At 44.6% G+C, this 22,547-nt stretch overlaps 2 protein-coding genes across 8 annotated transcripts in view; both read left to right on the top strand.

Annotated features, from left to right (window-relative positions):
* The window catches only part of DHRSX (dehydrogenase/reductase X-linked), a 474,272-nt gene that overhangs the window by 158,727 nt on the left and 292,998 nt on the right, over positions 1-22,547 (top strand). The window contains exon 1 of one of the 3 annotated variants that reach the window (XM_056558832.1): positions 159-389. The exons of the other annotated variants lie outside the window; for them this stretch is intronic. Within the exon in view, the coding sequence (XP_056414807.1) occupies positions 290-389 (100 nt within the window). The 5' untranslated portion in view covers positions 159-289. Of the gene's footprint in view, positions 1-158; positions 390-22,547 lie in introns of those variants that run through there. 3 annotated transcript variants of the gene reach the window in all.
* ZBED1 (zinc finger BED-type containing 1) lies at positions 236-22,286 on the top strand. Of its 5 annotated transcripts, none has more exons than XM_056558827.1 (2): positions 236-389; positions 19,137-22,286. In XM_056558827.1, the coding sequence occupies exon 2, from the start codon at positions 19,191-19,193 to the stop codon at positions 21,270-21,272; it is 2,082 nt and encodes a 693-aa protein (XP_056414802.1). In that variant the 5' UTR covers positions 236-389; positions 19,137-19,190; the 3' UTR covers positions 21,273-22,286. The 5 variants fall into 5 exon arrangements, with proteins under 5 accessions (XP_056414802.1, XP_056414803.1, XP_056414805.1 ...); XM_056558828.1 differs by having other exon boundaries at positions 248-389; positions 19,140-22,286; XM_056558830.1 differs by lacking the exon at positions 236-389 and adding an exon at positions 410-620 and having other exon boundaries at positions 19,140-22,286.

Genomic DNA, 22,547 nt, shown 5'->3' with positions numbered 1-22,547 from the left:
AGCCCCCCGGACTGAATGCCCCCCATGAGGGTGATCCCATGTGCCTCACAATGTTTTCATGCAGATGTCACACACCCTATGAGTGCCATGTGAATGCTGTCAGATTCTCTGTGGACCCCCTATACCCACCACATAACCAGCTGCTGCCCCCGGTAGAGCCCTGCATAGAGGACACATGTGCGGGTGACAGGATCAGGTGCTGCCCCTCACCCTGGGCGGCGGCGGGTGTTTCCGTGGGTGTGCTCATCACCCGGCTGCTATCCGCCTCATCCCCGACAGCTCAGCAGCCATGTGGCCTCTATGCCTCATCGTGCCGGTGCTTCGGAATTATTATATCGCGACGAAAGTCGTGCTCCAGCAGCTGCTCGGCCGCTCCTTCCTCCTACCAGGTCAGACACCATCCCTCTCTGTATCTATCAATAAGCTGTATCTTTGTCGCATATCGTCCATGTCGTGACGTCATCACCGCTCGTGCCGAACCTATACGGGCAGTCGAGACATGACGTCCATTATATCGCGATATCTCGGTGACCCTGCTGTGGAGAGCGGGGGCTGTGTCCAATCGTCTGCGACATACAGTCCTCAGAGCGGAGGGACCGTGTGACCAGACGTCGGGACAGGTTGGTATCCCGCCATTGTTATATTACGGAGAGGCGATATGAGACTATGTGGAGGTAGACGGGGCGGAGAGAGCGGACGATAGTAGAGGCGGAAATAGCGCGACCTTCAGGCTTCCTCGGGACTCCACGTAGCACGCACGGCCGCCGGGGGAGGATGTGGGAGCGGAGACCGGGGGGGCCTGAGGGACGTCCCCGCCACCGGACAGCGGCCCCTTCCCTGCTCCTTCCCTTCACCCCCTGTATTCGCCCCGGGCCTGTCTCCCCCCTATACCCTGTGTATGTCTGTGCTAGAGTGCAGCGTTGGCCACAGTTCACACCTTATCATTTAGACTTTTTGATCAGTTGCGGTAATACTGCTCCCCAAATCCAGCTCTGGTTTGGTTCTGCCCATAGTACGCATGCTGGTAGGGCTGCAATGTACTTCAGGGGACAGTTCACATTACAATTGAGCTATCCATTAAACGTATAGGTTTGGTCAGATGCGTCAAAGCCGCAATGAAACCTAAGAGCATACGGTGAAGCAAGCAATGGTTTTCTATCATGTCAGTGGTCTCCAAACTGTGTTCCTCCAGATGTTGCAAAATTACAACACCCAGCATGCCCGGAGTTGTAGTTTTGCAACATCTGGAGGACCACAGTTTGGAGACCACTGTTTTGTGTAAATGTTAACCATGTCACCAGTAAGGCTCCTTTCACACGGAGTATTCATCCATTGTTAAACGTCAGTTTTCTGTGTAAAAACGGATGAAATAACAGCGGAATAATGTCCATCAAAATAACGGACATATTCATCCGTTAAGACCCGTTATAATATCCATCATATACGGCCGTTTTAACTCCTCTGCCTACAGACTCCCACAGCCAGGATGACTACTACTCCCTTCATGGAACAGACTTGTTTCCATGATGGGAGTAGTAATTCCCTGGCTGCGGGAGTCTGCCGGTGGCTGAGGAGGCTACATTAGTGTTTGTACTACAACCACCATCATGGAACAGACTCTGTTCCATGATGGGGGTTGTAGTACAGGAGCTGAGGGATTGATCGCACAGGGTCTCAATTCTGAGACCCCATGCGATCAGAAATTATTAAGCAGGGGAGCCGGCGGCATGGTCCGCAACCCTGCGATGTATCAGTGTGTTTTAAATGGGCACTGTCATGAACTACATATGTACTGCAATATATCTCTAATACGTTTTCATTATTTTTATTAAAATGCTTTAATTAACATTTGAAAACCGGACACTAGGGGTCTCCCTCCCAGTGGCCGGCTGCAGCCTGGCGTGACGTCACACCTGAATTCGGACTGATGTCGGCCGGGCATCAGTCCTTATTCATTCAGCCTGCGCTCGCTCCCTGCCTGTCAATCAGACATTTTAACATGGGGGGGACTGGGGAACAGACTTAGGGAACGGAGTAGCGCCGCCCCGCGCCCATGGCCCTAACTGTTTTCTGCACAGGGTGCCTCCAGCTGTTTCAACACTACAACTCCCAGCTTGCCCTGACAGCCAATAGATGTCAGCGCAAGCTGGGAGTTGTAGTGGTGAAACAGCTGGAGGCACCCTGTATAGATGAACTAAGGGCGGAAGTCGCCCTCCCCAGCAGTCATCAGTGACGTGGTGCCTGCTGGGGAAGTCTGCCTGGTAGTGAGCACACTACCAGGCAGACAAAAAGTCATTTTTAACATAGTAACAAAAAAAAATTTAAAAGCAGGGAGGGGGATAGAGATAGATGGGCAATAGGCAGGGATAAGGGAAAAAAAAAAAAAAAAAAGGATGGTGGGAGCTACCCTTTAACTTTAATTTTTAAATCCCCTGCATGGAGCCCTGAATGGCCGGTACTGAGGAGCCATTCAGGGCTCTCTGCAGGGTTTTTAAATTGAACATTGTGAGTGGCAGCGGTGGGCATATGTATATTAAAAGCGCTGTGGGGGGGCAAGATATATAGCGCTGCAGGGTGGGGGGCAGACATATAGCCTATATATCTAACATCCCAGCAGCGCATTAGAGATGACCCCCACCAGCGCATTAATAAAGATATGACCCCGCCAGCGCATTAATAAAGATATGACCCCGCCAGCGCATTAATAAAGATATGACCCTCGCCAGCGCATTAATAAAGATATGACCCCGCCAGCGCATTAATAAAGAGATGTCCCCCGCCAGCGCATTTATATACATATATGTGTGTATATGTATATATATATATATATATATACACACACCCCCTGCAGCGCATTTATAATGTACTGCCCCGCCAGCGCATTTATAATGTACCCCCCACTAGTGCATTTATAATGTAACCCCCCCACTTATGCATTTATAATGTGCCCCCCGCCAGCACATTAAAATGTACCCCCTGCTGGCGCATTCATATTGTGCCCTCCAGCCGGCGCATTTATAATGTACCCTCCACCAGCGTATTTATATTGTGCCCTTCAGGCGGCACATTTATAATGTACCCCCCCCCGACGCATTTATATTGTGTCCCCTGCCGGCGCATTTATAATGTGCCCCCCCTCCGCACAGCGCTTTTCTCATATTATGCCACCGCAGTGCTATATGTGAAAAGTATATCTATCAGCATCATTGGGCCGGCCGGCTGCTGATAAAATACTTTTCACATATAGTGCTGCGGTGGCATAATATGAGAAATGCTCCAGTGGGGGCACATTATAAATGCCCTGGCGGGGGAATATATTTATAAATGCGCTGGCGGGGGTCATCTCTTTATTAATGCGCTGCGGGGGCCATATTATAAATGCGCTGGGGGGCTAGATATATAGGCTATATGTCTCCCCCTCCCCCCGCAGCACTATATATCTTGCCCCCCACAGCGCTTTTAATATAGATATGGCCCCCGCTGCCACTCACAATGTTAATTTTAAAAACCCCACGGAGAGCCCTGAATTGCTCCTCAGTACCGGCCATTCAGGGCTCCCTGCGGGGGATTTCAAAATGAAAGTAAAAACACACCATACATCGCAGATTTGCAGACCATGCTGCCTGCTCCCCTGCTTAATAACTTCTGATCCCATGGGGTCTCAGAGGGGAGACCCGGTGCGATCAATCCATCAGCCCCTGTACTACTACCCCCATCATAGAACAGCAGGAGTCTGATGATGTCACCTCTTCTCAGCACGCTCAGAAGTAATAACGGATATAAACCAGGTGCAAATGGATGACATAAAGGCCCATCCGTTTGCCATAGACTTGAATGTTAAAAATAACGGTCGTTAATTTATCCGTTTCTTGTGACGGAAGAAAAATTAGTGCATGTTCCGTTTTCTCTTTCGTCACCAATAACGTCCGTTATTCATGACGGACTATAACGGATAATAAAAAAATCTTATAGACTTTAATGGGACTTTTTAATGGATGTTTAACATCCGTTTTTAAGGCTTTTCTAATGGATCTTTTAACAGATCAACTTTATAGTATGAAAGGGGCCTAAGGATACTTAACCAGCACTGCTATAACTTTACTTGTTTCCATGTAAGAGTGCACTTTAGTGATGGTGCATTTCCGAGCCGCACTAGTGCCTAACGGATCATTCAAATGTGCGGAATTACCTCTTGTGTTTTCTGGGCAGAAGTTCTGCAGAGAATCTGCCGTGTAAACATGGCCTAAGCCTTCTGGTTCTTATCATCTGTTCCAGAGGAAGTTCTTTTCTTTTTTTGAATTTCTTTTCTGTCTGACCACAGTGCTCTCTGCTGACACCTCTGTCCGTGTCAGGAACTGTCCAGAATAGGAGCAAATCCCCATAGCAAACCTCTCCTGCTGTGGACAGTTCCTGACATGGACAGAGGTGTCAGCAGAGAGGACTGTGGTCAGACTGGAAAGAACTACACAACTTCCTCCAGAGCATACAGCAGCTAAGTACTGTAATGCTGGGTTCACACTAGAGCTGGGCGGTATGACCAAAAATGTGTATCACGGTATTTTTGTAACTTATAGCGGTTCCACGGTATATAACGGTATTTCTTTCACCCCCACCCCAATCATGTGACCCGCGAGCGCTGTTCTGCTACCCCCTCCCCCAAATCATGTTACCCGCCAGCACTGTTCTGCTCCCCCCCCAATTAATTATCAGCCCAGCAGGATTTTACTCACATATGTCACCCTCAAGCACTGCCCTCCTCCTCTTTGTTGCTGGCGCTGGAACTCTATACTGTACGCCAGTGGTATCCAACCTGCAGACGTCCAGTTGTTGCAAAACTACAACTCCCAGCATGCCCAGACAGCCAAAGGCTGTCCATGCATGCTGGGAGTTGTAGTTTTGCAACAGCTGGAGGTCCACAAGTTTGAGACCACTGCTGTACCAGGGATGTGGAATTCCTATCGCCCGACGCCCGGGACTGGCAGTTTTGGGCGCCGGGCAGGTGAATTTGTCCGGCCCTTAGCTCGGCTTCGGGCAAGCAAGGCCGGACCTGACAAGTGCGGCGGATCTGCAGTCTGTATGGAGCGGGCTGCCGACTCCTGTCCGCTCCATACTCTGCAGCCTGTGTCCTCCGAAGCAGAGCAGGGGAGATGAGAAGCTGTGTATTTGTCTTCTCTCCCCTGCTCTGCAGACGTGTGGGGGGAGATGAGGGGGCGTGGCTTCTTGCTCCCCGTGCAGACCTGCGTCCTCTGCCTTCACTCCCCCAGCTGTAGCTTCGGAGAGCTGAGGGGAGGAGGCGTCTGCACGGGGAGACTGCATGCGGCGCTCACAGGGGAGTATGGAGCGGGCTCGGGATTCCTGCCCGCTCTATACTCTGCAGCCCCCGGCTCTTCTCAGTAGCCGGGGGCCGCCGCTAATAGCCGATCGCCGCGGCTGGCTATTAACCCTTTAGATCGTCGCTGTCAAAGCTGACAGCGGCGTCTAAAGGGACATGTGAATGCTCCCTGGTGGGCTAGTGGGGTGGATCGCCCCCCCGCAGCGCGATCGCAGGGGGGAGATCCACTATGGAGGTAGCCAGAGGACTTACCTCTGCTTCCTCCTGTCCCGGCTCTGTCATTGGTAGATCCTGGCTGGACCAGGTTCTATCAATGGATCACAGAGCACACAGATTAATAGAGTTCAATAGATCTCTATTCATCTGTCTGAGGAATCTAATGATTCCTCATATAAGTGTAATAAAGTGTTAAAAAAAAAGAAAGTTTTAATAAAAGTTTGAAAGACACATTAACCCAGTGGTCTTCAAACTGTGGCCCTCCAGATGTTACAAAACTACAATTCCCAGCATGCCAGGACAGCCGTTGGCTTTCCGGGCATGCTGGGAGTTGTAGTTTTGCAACATCTGGAGGACCACAGTTTGAAGACCGCTGCATTAACCCCTTCCATGTTAAAAGTTCAAATCACCCCCATTTCCTATATAAAAACATGCAAACATAATAAAAATAAACATATTTGGTATCACTTCGTGCGTAATTGTACAACCTATTAAAATATAACATTATGTATCCTGTACGGTAAATGTAAAAAAATACCAAACCACAGATTTGCAATTTTTATAATATCCCATAAAAAAAAGTAAAAAAGCAATTAAAAAGTCAGATCAATGCCAAAATGGTACGATACAAAAAAACAGATTATGGCGCAAAACATGAGCCCTCATACAGCCTGGTATGTGGAAAAAAAATAAAGCTACAGGGGTTAAAAAATGGCAATTAAAAAAATTAGAAAAATTAGAAAAAGTTCTGAATTAGTATTTTTTTTTGGTTCAGAGAATATGTTATTGAAAAATTAAAAGGTATCATTATAGTAGGTAGTTATGGCTATTATAGGGCGAGGAGGAAAAAATTAGAGCGTAAAAGCGAAAATTGGCCAGGACAAGTGGATCGTCATGAGGGACAAGTAGATTTTGCTCCATTTTAGTCCCGTGGACAAGTAGTTTTTTATAAAATTTCTACACCCCTGTGTATGTTGTATCCCTATTGCCGGGCTGCAAAAGATAACCAAAATAAACTTTAACTTACCTACGTCGGCCTTACGCTGGGGACGGGAACGTCGGACAGCCGTCAGCCTATCACCGGCCGCAGCAATGTCCCGCCCCGGCCAGTGATAGGCTGAGGCCACTGTCATGTAAGAAGCTCTGGCCGGCTTCTTACATAACAGTGGGCTCAGCCTATCACCTGCCGGCGCGGGACATCTGTCCTTTGTGAATGTTGCCTAATGCAACGAATGACACTGCATTCTTTCTGGATATAAAGTAGATGAGATATATTAGGATTTTCTTAATTAGTTTCCTTCTATCTAATTCCACATCTGGTTTTGACTCGTAACTGGCACCCGCTTCAGTAGGGCATATTTGTATCTGGCACCGGCCTCAATAGGGCATATTCGTAACTGGTACCAACTGCCTCTTGTCTCAGAAGGTAGACTTCAAAGACAGGCAGGGGACAAAGGTAGCTCTGGGGAGTAGAAAAGATAGGACCTTATCTATTTCCGGACACCCCTTTAGGTGTTTTCACTTGGCAGTTTTTGAGCCAAAGCCAGAAGTGTATTCAAAGAAATCAGAAATATAATGAAAGAACTCCTTCCTCATTGATCCACTTCTGACTTTGTTTCGACAACTACAACTACTTTTCCCAGTAAAAACTGCCAAGTGGAAACTACCTTTAGAGTAGAGTCACATACAACGCATCTGCAATATATTTCTTACTGCAGATGCGCTGCCAGCAGTCACAGAAGTGAGATTCTAGCATGTCTGCTCGTGACTGCCGGCGGGAGCTCCGGCACTATCTGCGGTCACACAGAGCTACTTGGCCGCAGTTGGGAGCTCACTCTTCCGTCACTCTGTGACTGCCGATTGTGCATCCATAGTGTGAATTACGCTGTGGATGCACTGTGTGTGACCTTACCCTTAAAGAGTTTTTATGGATCTTAACCCTTTAAGGACACGGCATACAGGTACGCCCTAACGTCCTGGTACTTAAGGACCCAGGGCATACCTGTACACGCTAGATGTTTCCGTTCACTGCCGGTAATCTGGCGGTGAATAGAACGGGATGCTTGCTGAAATAATTCAGCAGGCATCCCGTGCAAACCCCTGGGTCAGATCGGCAATTCCGGGTCAATCTGGTCCCTGGTGACCTGGAAAAAAAGGGTGATAGGTGCTGTCTTAGACAGCACCTATCACCCTTTAGCAGCAGGAATGATTCGTCAGCCAGTCCTGCTGGGGGTGTCACTAACGGAATAGGTGCGGGTGCTTTGAGTGGACACCGGCACCTGGGGACCCCAATCCCCGGTGTCTGTGGTGGGATCGGGGCACCAGGACCAGTGGAGGCTTCGATGCGGTGGCGACGAAGGGGGAGCAGGCAATAGCAGGAGATAAGGCTATGCCTCCTGCTGTTGCTTGGCAACAACTCCCAGCATGCACAAAAAGGCATGCTGGGAGTTGTTATGCAACAGCAGAAGGCACAACTACAACTTCCAGCATGCCTTTTGGTAGTTTCTGCATGCTGGGGGTTGTAGTTATGCAACAGCTGGAGGCACATTTTTTTTCTATGAAAAATTGTGCCTCCAGCAGTTGCATAACTACAACCCCCAGTATGCAGAAACTACCAAAAGGCATGCTGGAAGTTACCTAACTCAGTGTTTTGCAACCAGTGTGTCTCCAGCTGTTGCAAACTACAACTCCCAGCATGCACTGAGAGACTGACATACTGGGAGTTGTAGTTTTGCAACAGCTAGAGGCACACTGGTTGCGAAACACTGATATAACAAACTGTGTTTTGCAACCAGTGTGCCTTCAGCAGTTGCATAACTACAACACCCAGCATGCACGGACAGCCAAAGGGCATGCTGGGAGTTATAGTTTTGCAACAGCTGGAGGTTTGCCCCATAGGGTACATTCACATGGGCAGGGGTTTACAGCAAGTTTCTTGCTGCAAGTTTGAGATTCAGCAAATTTTCCGCTGCAGCTCAAACTCCCAGCGGGAAACTCACTGTGAACTCCGCCCGTGTGAATGTACCCTAAAAACACTACACTACACTACACTGTACAAAATAAAAAGTAAAAACTACATATACACATACCCCTACACAGTTAGCCCCCCCCCCCCAATAAAAATGAAAAACCTCTCGTATGGCACCGTTCCAAAACGGAGCCTCCAGCTGTTGCAAAACGACAGTATTGCCGGACAGCCATTGAGTGTCCAGGCATGCTGGGAGTTTCCCGTCCCTATGCAAATGCCTAATTTGGGCTTCAAATGCGCAAGGTCTCTCACTTTGAGACCTTGTCGTGTTTCAAGACAATAGTTTAGTGCGACATAAAGGGGTATTTCCAAACTCGGGAGAAATTGCCTAACAAATTTTGGGCCTCTCATTTTACCCCTTATGAAAAGTTAAATTGGGGTCTACACCAGCATGTTATTGTAAAAAAAAAAAAAAAAAAAATATTTTTTTTTCACTTAAATGCTGGTGTTATCCCAAATTTTTCATTTTCACAAGGGGTAATAGGAAAAAAGCCCCCAAAATGTGTAACCCCATTGTAACCGCACTACAGGGCTCAGAAGAGAAGGAGCGTCATTGGGCTTTTGGACAGAGAGAAATTGGCTGGATTTGAAGGCCATGTGCGTCTACAAAGCCCCCATGGTGCGAGAACCGTGCACCCCCCCCCCACATGTGACCCTATTTCAAAAACTACACCCCTCACGGAATGTAATAAGGGGTGCAGTGAGCATTTACACCCCACAGGTGTTTGAACAGTGGTCCATGAAAATGAAAAATGTAATGTTTCATTGGCACAGCCCACTGTTCCAAAGGTCTGTCAAGCGCCAGTGGGGGTGTAAATGCTCATTGTACCCCTTGTTACATTCCGTGAGGGGTGTAGTTTCCAAAATAGGGTCACATGTGTGGAGGGTGGGGGGGGGTCCACTGTTCTGGCACCATGGAGGCTTTGTAAACGCACATGGCCCCAGACTTCCATTCCAACCAAATTCTCTCTAAAAGCCCAATGGCGCTCCTTCTCTTCTGAGCCCTGTACTGCGCCCGCAGAGCACTTTACATCCACATATGGGGTATTTCCATGCTCAGGAGACATGGTGTTACAAATTTTGAGGTGCTTTTTCTCCTTTTACCCTTTGTGAAAATAAAAAAATTGGGGTAACACCACCATTTTAGTAAAAAAAATAAAATGTTTAATTTACACATCCGACCTTAAACCTAAAGTCGTCAAACACCTGTGGAGTGTTAAGGCTCACTGGACCCCTTGTTACATTCCTTGAGAGGTGTAGTTTCCAAAATATTATGCCATGTGGGTTTTTGCTGTTCTGGCTTCCTAAATGTGACATGCCCCCCGAAAACCATTTCAGCAAAATTCACTCTCCAAAATCCCTTTGTTGCTTCTTCCCTTCTGAGCCCTCTACTGCGCCCGCAGAACACTTTACATCCACATATGAGGTATTCCCTTACTCAAGAGAAATTGGGTTACAAATTTTGGGGGGCTTTTTCTCCTTTTACCCCTTATAAAAAAAAAATGGGCCCACAAAAATATGCGAGATTTTGAAAAATTGGAAAATTGCTGCTAAACTTTGATGCCCTCTAATGTCTTCAAAAAGTAAAAACATGTCAACTTCATGATGTCAACATAAAGTAGACATATTGTTTATGTGAATCAATATATAATTTATTTGGTATGTCTATTTTCCTTACAAGCAGAGAGCTTCAAAGTTAGAAAAATGCAAGATTTTCAAAAATTTTCATAAAATTTGGGATCTTTCACCAAGAAAGTATCTAAGAAAATTTACCACTAACATAAAGTAGAATATGTCACAAAAAAAAACAATCTCTGAATCAAATTTATGGGTAAAAGCATCCCAGAGTTATTAATGCTTAAAGTGACAGTGATCAGATGTGCAAAAATGCTCTGGTCCTTAACCTTCTTAGCGGTTATCCCGAGCGTGACTCGGGGTTAATTTTCCCTGCCAGGAGCGGTAACCCCGAGTCACGCTCGGGGAAGAATTGCAGAGTTGCCGGCCGTGCTGCACGATATATTGCAAAAGCAATCGAATCACGATTTTTGCTTTTTGCGATATAGTGATAAGTCCCCCGGTAAAACATGCGATTATCTGCTCGGGTCGGCTCCCATGGCGGAGGCTGGCCCGAGCAGGTAAAGACAAATACTAAAAGTCAGTGTTTCCCAACCAGGGGGCCTCCAGTTGTTGCAAAACTACAACTCTCAGCATGCCCGAATAGCCAAAGATTGTCCGGGCATGCTGGGAGTAGAAGTTTCACAACAGCTGGAGGCACCCTGGTAGAAAAACACTGAGCTAAGTGTAAAAGGGCACAGGGAGAAAAAAAAAAAAAACTTCTGCTTACCTACTCCCGGTCCCTGCAGATGCCGTTCCCCTCCGTGCGCTCTGGTCCCTGCTCTCTTCATTATTCATCTTGTAGGACCTTTCCCTTTTCAGCCAATCACAGGCCGCAGTGGTGTCTCTTGTCAAGTCAGTGCAGCAAATACACTAGGTTTGAAATCTGCCCGGCAAACCTAGTGTGTGTTGCTGCCGAACAAGACAAGGTGAGAAGGGGGGATGACTGTGATGGGGGGAAGAATGTGACAAAGGGGGGGGGGGGAGAATGTGACAAGGGGGGGTATGTAACAGGGGGAGGGGAATGTGACATGGAGGGGGGAGAATGTGACAAGGGGGAAATGTGACATGGGGAGGAGAATGTGATGGGGGAAATGTGACAAGGGAGGGGGAATGTGACGGGGGGAGATGTGAAATTTCAATGCAAAAAATTGTTCCACTTTTGGTACATATTTCCACACATAATCATACCGCCAGGGAGGTTAAGGTCATAATGGGCTTTGGTCCTTAAGGGTTTAAAAGTTACCTGTCGTTAACAAAAACTTTTGATATAATGTAGATAATACTATATGTATATTTGAAATATGCTTTGATTAAAATATTTGTGGGTGAAAAAATGCCGTCCCTGCAGCTACCTGAGTGTCTCTATGAGGAGTCCAAATACAGGAAGTGAGGGCAGGAGAAGCAGGGCTCTGTGCAGGCTCCTGGCATGTCAATCATCCTGATGTGTGAGCTGGGAGCATGTCATAGAGCCTCACTGCACAGAGCCCAGCTTGCCCTGCTTGTCAACCCACACATGGTGTATTTGGATTCTCTGACCCTTCTCTCATATATGACTGATAGTGCGGTCTCCTGATTGGAGGCTTGAGCTATAGTCATGGCTGAGAGGTGGGGCTGGGAATGTTCTCGATAGAGAGAGCTCAGGGCACCCAGGAAGAAGATCCCACCTCCTAGGCACTTGTGGAGGCAGACACCTTGAACACAGTGTATTTCAGACATGCAATCTGCATGACAAGACATCAGGCTTCCTGTTTTCTGCCCTTGTACCTCCGGCCCCCTCCCCTTTGTCGGCCCTTCTCTCAGCCCGTAGCATTGTATGGCACCTGTGCAGTTACTCAGCATATTCTTCTTTCCTAATTTCCTTTATTTTGTCTCTTTTCTGCCCTTTTTTAATAGTGGAGAAGGCCAGGCATACTTGTTAAGGTTGTTTTTAATTCCATTAAAAGACCAAGAGAAATATATGTGAAACCCCCAGCTGTTGGAAACCTTCCTGTCTCCTGAAGTTGTGAAATGTTCTTCATGTAAATGTTCCAGAAATGTAAAGATTTCAACAGACATTTTTGTGTTGTCTCCACAGGGCATTTACCTCTATAGAAACTCAAGAGAGAATTGACTTGACATCTGTATGGCAGGAATGTTTACATGAAACCGATTTTCTAGGCTTTCACAACATTTATTTCTTCAGCAGTCTCCTTTCTATCCATGGGCACTATACCAAGGCTAGGTTTTTCTGGAGTTTTTTGTTCACAAAAAGCAGTAACTCCTTTTTCCTGCGTGCTTGCTTTTTTTGGGCCTTTCTTCTGACGTTTTTCTACCTCTGTGGAAACACCCGTTTTGTTTTTTTTTTGTTTTTTTTTTTAATCCTTTGGTAGTTTTTCACTGCCTCCAGGGTTCCACTCCATGGGTTTGATGCAGGATGCCCTGCCCATTGAGTGTAAGGATTTAAGTAGTGAAGCGTAGCATTACTACTTGCCTCCTCCAGCTGTGAAAGTGTATAGTGGTGCATAGCGACCCCTGTATACTGTACCAGAGCCAAAGACTGTCTGGGAATGCTGAGAGTTGTAGTTTTGATATAACTGGAGGCTTCCTGTTTGGAAAACACTGCCAAAAAGGGACTGTTCACACTATACATTTTTAACGTGTCATGCTGAAAGTGCACAGTGTGAACAGAGTTCACCTTCCAACCGCGTTTCTGTCTCTTATGTTCCAGTTTATTTCCGCCTCTAGTGGAGTCATCACTAATGGTGGGGCTACACCGAACCAGAAATGCGGTAGATAGGTGAACCTTTCTGCCCACAGTATACAGCCATCTATATAGTTCTTTTCTTGTTGGGCCAGCACATAGCGCTCAGACCAGCAAGGGGTTACATATCTGTATATTCTTGTAATGTATACCTCCTGCCCAGCTTGAGCTGCACAGCTCAGCCCCAGTCTTAGCAGGCACAGTATACAGCGCAGTATACTTTTTTTTTGCTCTTATTTACTATGGGGATTCTATGGGGTCAGGAAAAAGAGAGACCATTATTATTGTTATTATTATTTTTTTTCCAGCCATATAGTCACTTGGTTTTGTGTGAATGTATTAGTAAATACATTCGGGTGGTCTGATATAATGAAGCCATGGCTCCTTTTCATATTTTTAAGTGATTGTCATGTGAAAGCTGGGTTTTTATTTTTTTTGGAACAATTTTATTCAGGAATACAAAAGTAAATCAGGGCCAGTGTCTTGAGGAATCTGTGGCCATGGAGACTTCCTTACTGACACTAGCTGAATATATTTACTACTCAAATTTACTATATATATATATATATATATATATATATATATATATATATGTAGTTAGGAGTAGCCGTATTAGTCCAGTGATGTTAGTCCAATAAAAAAGGTATTATAAGATACTGCAACTACCGATAAGCTTCTTATCCCATTATCAAAATTTCCTATAACCTAAACTGTCTTCCCTCTCCCTGCTCTAACACCATCACACCCCTGCTCCCCCTCCCTGTCTGTCTTATCTTCAGTCTATGGCTCTGTAGTAAAATTGTCCTTTCTCCTCTGTCCTATAGCTATACAATTTATGGCCCAACTTAATGTCCATTCTCCACATATGTTGTTTTAACCCCTGCATATTTTGTGAGATAGAACGTGTGTTTTCCCCTTGTGAGCTCAGAAATGCTTATGACTTGATAAAGGGAGGAATCCCGAAAGCTTGTCTCTACAAAATCTTGTTAGTCCAATAAAAAAGGTATTACAAGATACTGCAACTACCGATGATTCTGCTTTTTATATAATATATATATAACAGTCATGGCCGTAAATGTTGGTACCCCTGAAATTGTTCTAGAAAATTATGTATTTCTCACAGAAAAGGATTGCAGTAACACATGTTTTGCTATACACATGTTTATTCCCTTTGTGTGTATTGAAACTAAACCAAAAAAGGAGGAAGAAAAGCAAATTGGACATAATATTACATCAAACTCCAAAAATGGGCTGGACAAAATTATCGGCACCCTTTCAAAATTGTGGAAAAATAAGATTGTTTTCAAGATGTTCCTTTAAACTCACCTGGGGCAAGTAACAGGTGTGAGCAATATAAAAATCACGCCTGAAAGCAAATAAAAAGGAGAGAAGTTCACTTAGTCTTTGCATTGTGTCTGTGTGTGCCACACTAAGCATGGACAGAAAGAGGAGAAGAGAACGGTCTGAGGACTTGGGAACCAAAATTGAGGAAAAATATCAACAATCTCAAAGTTACAAGTCCATTGCCAGAGATCTAGATTTGCCGTTGTCCACAGTGCGTAACATTATCAAGAAGTTTGCAACCCATGGCACTCTAGCTAATCTCCCTGGGCGAGTCCGGATGGGTGATAAGCAGCCCCAAACAAGTTCCAAAGATATTCATGCTGTCCTGCAGGCTCAGGGAGCATCAATGCAAGCGCAAACTATCCGTCTACATTTAAATGAAATGAAAGGCTATGGTGGGAGACCCATGAAGACCCCACTGCTGACACAGACACAAAAAAGCAAGACTACATTTTGACAATTATGTAGTTTGGTGTGACATTATGTCCAATTTGCTTTTTTTCCTCCCTTTTTTGGTTTAGTTCCATTACACACAAAGGGAATAAACATGTGTATAGAAAAACGTGTTACTGCTATTCTTTTCTGTGGGAAATACTTCAGTTACTTGAAAAATTTCAGGGGTGCCAACATTTACGGCCATGACTGTGTATGTATATATATGTGTGTATGTATATGTGTGTGTGTGTGTATGTGTGTATATATATATATATATATATATATATATACACGGTATGTACAGTCTTATTAATTATCAGTATACTAATATTGACTGACCTAATGGAGGCCTAAGGGTGCGTTCACACTGAGGAATGCACGCTAAATTTCCGCTCACGGAGATTCATCCTGGCAGCCGTCACCGGCGGTTGGACTGTGCAACACTGCGCCGTCACCATTGACCTCTATGCAGTAGGGTTGTAAGAAAAAATCGATTCGCGCGATTATTGCGATTTTTTTTGTTCCACCATACTGAATCGATTTTAAAATTCTGAGAATCGATAATTTTTTATAAATTATTATAATTAACATTTACTGTATTTCACTCACTGAGTCACAGTCCTATTTGTCTGTCTTATTTTTTTTATAACACTTAAACTCCTGACCACTAGTTAGCAGTGTACCTGTTATCAGCTCTGTCCCACTCGCAGGCTGCTAACGCAAGACTACAGACTCAGAACAAACAGGAAGGAGAACGTACGCACTCACAGGACAACTCTCGCGGGATCTTGTTTTTTCTCAGCTAGAATAAGTTTCCCCAAGCTTTTAATAGGGAATATCGCGATATATCGAATCGCCACCCTGGTATCGCGATTCGAATCGAATCGCCAAATTATTGGCGATTCACACCCCTACTATGCAGTAGTCTTACAAGTGGAATTCCGCTGGAATTACGTAGTGTGAACTTACCCTTAAAGGAGAACTACAGGTTTTAACATTTTATCCCCTATCATAAGGATAGGGGATAAGTTTCAGATTGCGGGGGGTCCGATCACTGGGGCCCCCCACGATCTCCCATACGGGGCCGCGGCTCTCTGCATAGAGAGCGTGTGTTGACCTTCGCACGAGGCGGCGGCTGACACGCGCCCTCCATTTACTGCTATGGGAGAGCCGAAGCGCTGCCTTCGTCAATTTCCGGCTCTCCCATAGCAGTGTATGGAGGGGGCGTGTCAGCCGCTGCTTCGTGCGGTGGTCAACATGCCCTCTCTAACCAGAGAGCCGGGGCCCCGTACGGGAGATCGAGGGGGGCCCCAGCGGTCGGACCCCCCCCCCCCCCCCCCCCCCCGCGATCTGAAACGTATCGTCTATCCTTATGATAGGGGATAAAATGTTAAATCCCGTAGTTCTCCTTTAAGGACACTCATTTGGTGACTGTTCGGTGACTAGGTGCCATGGTTTCTTGTCTCATGCATCTGTAACCTCCTGACATATACAGGTGATGTAAACTGAAAACAAAAAGTAGTCTTACAAGTTAATTCCTTAGGTTAGGAATAGGTATATTTAGACTCCCCAGCTCTTTAGAGCCCTTTACATTGCTTGTCCTTCATATTTTTCCTTCCTTGTTCATTTTGTACTTACATGAAGCAGCCCTTGAAAGTAAGGAACCTGCTTGATACATGCTCAACTTCTGTGCCCTATGTGAGCACACCTTTGTGTTTGACAACAGTAAGATAGACCCTTCTTTAAATTTTCCAAGTCCAGTTGCGTTACATTGTTAACTATCATTATTAGGCTTTTTTCACACTGCGGTTAGCACACGACAGTGTGACGGCTGTCGGGGGTGCCTGGGGTAATTGCGGGAGAAAAATTACTGCTTGCACTGTCCTTTTCCCCCCACTAGTCCCGCTACAAAGTAACGGCTCCCAAAGGACCCCAATATAGTAAATGGGACCCGTTATTGCCTGTTGTGCTTCGTTTTAAAAACGTCCGTTGAAGGCTTGAAAAATTAAAACGAAAGGCTGTTTAACCTCTTAAAGACAATGAATTTAAATGTACGTCATGGTGTGGTGGTATTTATGGCACCATGGCGTACTGCTATCAGCAACCAGGGACCCGCCGGTAATGGCGGACATCCGCGGTTGCGCTGATGTCCGCCATTAACCCCTCAGATGCCGTGAACAATACAGATCTTGGCATCTGCAGCAGTATGGTATTTAAAATGGATGATCGTATTGCCCGCAGCGCTGCCGTGGGGATCCCATCATCCAAAATGGAGGATGAAGGTCCCCTCACCTGCCTCTGTCCGTCTCCTGGGGTAAAAAAAAATTGAAAAATGTCCTCCCCCTATAAGAATGTAAATCATCTGTTTTTCCAATTAAACCCCCCTGTATGGTGAACGGCGTAAACGTAAAAAAATGCCCAAAAAATCTTATAAAAATTTCTTAAAATGTTAAACATAAGCAAATGTGGTACTGATAAAAACTACAGATCATGGCTCAAAAAAGAGCACTCAGACTGCCCCGTATATGGAAGAATGAGGAAGTGGTTAAAATAGGGCAATTTCAAACATACTAATTATGTTAAAATTATTTGAGATTATTTTTTAAAGCGGTACAATTATAAAAAGGCAAATAACATGGGTATCATTTTAATCGTATTGACATATAGAATAAAGAAAACATGTAATTTTTACCGTAAAGTGTACAGCAATTTGCTAAATTGCAGTTATCTTTTCAATTTTCCCCTCATAAATATAAATTTAGTTAGTGATGTCATTACAAAGTAAAATTGGTGACACAAAATACAAGATATCATATGGGTCTGTGGATGGAAATATAGAAGTGTTATGATTTTTAGAAGCCGAGGAGGAAAAAAACCAAAATGCTAAATGGCCTGGTCCTTAAAGCTAAAATGGGCCTGGTCCTTAAGGGGTTAAGGATGGGGCACAATGGCAGTGTAAATCTAGCCTTTATGTTGAGGTTTCAGGGTCCACGAATAAAAGCTTGTGTAAGAAGTACAAATTTACAGTATTGTTTTTGCAGTATATTAAATTAATCTGAAAGCAGAGTTGCACATACTAACCTACTGTTCCTGGATAATAGTGTGGATGACTGATCACAACAGCTCTTTCCTTTTTCACCTATGTCGTGTTGTTTAGGCCATATGGACTAATAGGAATATGCAAATTAGTATGTTCGGTACATTGGGGGCATTCCTTAACCCCTAAGTTCACAACTTTGTCCAGCAGGTCTAGTAACAACGCCCCTTATAAATATGCATAAACTCAGCAGTGAAGGGGCTATGTGCTGTGAGATAATTAGCTTACTCAGTAAGATCTCATGGCAGATTTGACTTTGCTGAGGGAGTTTGTGCATATTTATTATGAGGTGTTCCTATTGGACCAGCCGGTTCGGTGTAGCAGTTCACTAAGGGAGTAGGAAATACCTCCAGTGTGACAAACATACTCTTTTGCATACTGTATATACTCGAGTATAAGCCGAGGCCCCTTATTTCACCCCAAAAACCCAGGAAAATTTATTGACTCAAGTATAAGCCTAGGGTGGGAAATACATCATCCCGCCCTCCTCTGTCATCATCCCAACTCCCACTGTCATCATCTAGACCCCCCTCATCCCCCCCCATCATACAGATCCCCCTTGCCCCCCATATCATTATCCATATCCCCCTCATACCCCCCTGTCATCATCCAGACCCCCCTCTCTTGTTGTCTACTCACCTCCCCAGTTGCAGCTCTGTCGGTCCTTCCCTAGCAGCTGTCCAACGTCGCTGCAGGGACCGTCCGACTTCTAGTGGGGAGGGTGAGCTGGTTCCATCCATCTTGACCGAGAGGCCCTTTTTTCCGCTGAGGGCTTGCCCCGGACTAGTGACGCTGCATTGATGCTGCCGCGTAGGGACGCCCCTGACGTCATGGACGACCCTGCACGGCGTCGTCAATGCAGCATCACTTGTCCAGGGCTGGGCCGGAGCGGAGAAGAGGGCCTCCTGGTCAACATGGACGGCCCGTACCTGGAAGTCGCACGGTCCCTGCAGCATAGATGGGCGATGATGGATGGCCCGGACCATCCCCTCGCCACCCCCACCGGTATGCCTGCGATTTTTTTTCTTTTACTGACCCCCCCCCCTTCCCCCCATCACTCGAGTATAAGCCGAGGGGGATGTTTTTGGCACGAAAAAGGGTGCTAAAAGACTCGGCTTATACTCTGGTATGTACAGTATTTCTATATTTTGTCCATATCTTCGTAACAATGTGACGTAGGCAAAAATAAAAAACACTGTTGTGATCAGCATCATCAGCCCAGTTACCAAGTACCAGCAGGTGAGTATGGGTAATCCTGCTGTCAGATTTTATCATTTCTTGTGATGTAAGTTTTGCGTCCTCATTTTCTCTGTCTTCCTGCCGTTAGCAGGTACTCATTGATGAGTGAAGTCTTAACCAGAAGACTGGCACTTGCAACATAATGGAAGTTAAAAACAATGAAGTTATACAGTCTGACCTTAAGCTTGTTGCACATCCTAGAGCAAAGAGTAAAGTATGGAAGTATTTTGGATTTGACACAAATGCTGAGGGATGCATCATGCAGTGGAAGAAGATATACTGTCGCATTTGTATGGCTCAGATTGCGTATTCTGGGAATACTTCCAATCTTTCCTACCACCTTGAGAAGAATCACCCAGACGAGTTCTGTGAATTTGTGAAAAGCAACACAGAGCAAATGAGAGAGGCATTCGCCACAGCTTTCTCCAAGTTGAAACCAGAAACATCCCAACACGTTGTTCAGGAGACTTTAATAATGAAGAGCAGCCATACTTTTGACAAGAAACAGCTTGAGGTTTCATCCGCAGTAGTCAATCTAATCTGTGATGGTATGTTTCCAGCTTCTATATTGGATGAACCTACTTTTAAATCTCTTCTAAAAACTCTAGATCCTAGGTATGAAATTCCTAGCCGAAAATACATTTGCAGCAGGGTGTTGCCAGAGAAATACCACACTGTTAGAGATGTCATACTAAAAGAGTTGGTGGACATTTTGTGGTGTGGCATTTCCAGTGATATGTGGAAAAGTGAAAGTCAGAACAGGTCATATGTAACCCTTTATGTGCACTTTTTGGCTACTAGTCCTTCTAATTCTTTTACTATAGGATCCCGATGTTTGAAAACACTTGAAGTTCCTGAGGAAAACAAAGCTGAAGCGATCACTAGAGTATTGTATGAAACCTTTATCGAGTGGGGGATTAGCACTAAAGTTTTTGGAGCTACTACTGACTATAGTAAAGACATTGTAAAGGCATGCTCTCTACTGGATATCCCTATAGACATGCCTTGTGTAGGTCAGACATTTAATAAAGGAATACAACAAGCTTTTCAACTCCCCAAACTCTCAGGACTTCTTTCAAGGTGTAGAAAGTTGGTTGAATATTTTCAGCAATCAACTGTAGCGATGTATATGCTTTGTGAGAAACAAAAGCAGCAAAACTCCGTTTCCTGCATGCTTGTGAGTGACCGTGTTTCATGGTGGGGCAGCACACTTGCAATGTTACAGCGGCTTAAGGAACAGCAGTTTACCATCGCAGGTGTTTTGGTTGAGGATAGTAATAATCACCATCTTATGCTGGAAGCCAGTGAGTGGAATACAATTGAAGGTCTTGTCGAACTTCTGCAACCTTTTAAACAAGTTGCAGAGATGTTGTCGATGTCAAAATATCCCACTATAAGTATGGTTAAACCTCTTCTACACATGCTACTTAACACATCCTTGAATATAAAAGACACAGACCTAAAAGAAATGAGTATGGCCAAGGAAGTGATTGCCAAAGCTTTGTCAACTACATATCAGCAGTCACCAGAAATAGATATGTTCTTAAATGTTGCAACCTTTCTGGATCCCAGGTACAAAAGACTTCCCTTCCTATCTGCATTTGAACGTTCCCAGGTTGAAAACCGTGTTATTGAAGAAGCAAAGACCCTGCTGGACAGAAGCAGGGAAAACTCCAGATCTGAGGATAAAGTATTCACAATTCCTGAGGAGCCTCCAATTAAAAAAATTGCTGTGTCATCCACTCCTCCTCCTTCAAGCAGCATCAACAATATGCTAGCCGAAATTTTCTGCCAGTCTGGACCTTCAGAAGACCAAGAAGAATGCCATGCACAAGTGGTTGAGGAGTTGAGCAATTTTAAATCCCAAAAAGTTCTGGGACTAAATGAGGATCCACTGAAATGGTGGTCTGACCGTCTGGCGCTATTTCCTCTTTTACCAAAGGTTCTCCAAAAATATTGGTGTATTCCTCCAACAAGAGTCTTCCCTGAACGTCTCTTTAGTTCATCAATGAATGTTGTAAGTGCAAAGAGAAATAGGTTAGCTCCTGCTCATGTGGATGAACAAGTTTTTTTGTATGAAAATGCACGAAATTCTTTAGAAGCTGAGCCAGAAGATGACGATGAAGGAGACTGGGGCTTGCAACAAGAACAGTTTTTTAATTTCAGTGACTCAGTCGCTATAGGCAATCATTTTTTCTCCATTAGGGATAGTGGGTTCATTTAAATGGGCACTGTCAGAATAAAAAACATTTTATATATTGTACATAGTATAATAACCTTTCTAATATACCTTAAATGTATCTCCTTTTTATAGAAATCTTGGCATATTAAATACCACTAGGGGTCCCCATACCACCCAGAACATAATCCTGTCTGGCTGCAGCATTATCTTTGTCCAAGCTGAAGCACAGATAGGAGCAAAAACTAGGAATTGAGGGCAGGTTTAGCACTCCTCTGTGCTCACTCCTGCAAACTGAGGCATGAAGACTGAAAGGAGGAGGTTACAGAGCAGTCTTCAGTGACTGGATGAAGAGACCCAGCACTGCACAGTAGTTTCAGGGAGGAACTGAATGCATGGTGAGTGAGGGCAAGTTCAGTGCTTCCCTCAGACGTGTTGCTTCCTGAGCAGTGGATGTCAGAATGAGTGAGAAGCAGAACGGAGGGATTATTTTAAAGCCAAATACAGATGCTTGATCAATAAAAAAAGAAAAACAGGTTAAAAGTCTTTTTTTCTGTCATATGACTGGTTTGCTTTAAGATTTGCCCTGGTGGTGTAGTTTTAATTTAATGAGATGTATGTATATATTTTGTAAGCTATGGTGTTGAGTGATAGGCTAGCAAAAATGTCGTTTTTTTGTCTAGTCAGAATGAAAGTAGAAAGAGCTGTATTTTTTATTTTGAGGGGGGGGGGGGGGGTTAATGAATTGGTTTTAGACACTAAATTAAGGCCTTGACATCACACATGTACAATGCAGTATAATCTTTTAACCTTGTTTTAAGGCAGTGGTTGTTTGTCTAGGCATATTGCAGATTTTAGTTGACCTTAGCATTAGAATGTGTTCCATTTCATTGTTTTAAATATATTTAATTTAATTTAGTATGATCAAGCAATAAATTTATGTCATGGCTATGTAAAGTTTTTGAAAGTTTGATTTTATTAACTAAAAATCTCTTGACTTCTCATCAGTTTTTAGTTGGCGTCTATTAATTGTTTCAATAAAGGTTATCCTTGCTGTAAGCCTTGGGCTACTTGTAGTTTTTTTTTTTTTTTTTAAAGCATGCCTTTCTAATTTTAAAGCATTTTTTAAGCTCTCCTGACATTTTGTTAACTGTATTCCCTTTAGAAAAAACTATTCTGAAGCTTATATACTTAAAACAATAAATTGTTTTACTCCTCTGCTGTTCTACTTAGAAGTTTAAGAATACATTGCAGGGATATGGAAATAAAAAAAAATAAAAAATACTTAAGGGACTAAAACGGAGCACAATCTATTTGTCC

This window comes from Hyla sarda, chromosome 2, assembly GCF_029499605.1.
Source record: "Hyla sarda isolate aHylSar1 chromosome 2, aHylSar1.hap1, whole genome shotgun sequence".
NCBI lineage: Eukaryota > Metazoa > Chordata > Amphibia > Anura > Hylidae > Hyla > Hyla sarda.
This window is presented reverse-complemented; position numbering and strand designations above follow the sequence as displayed.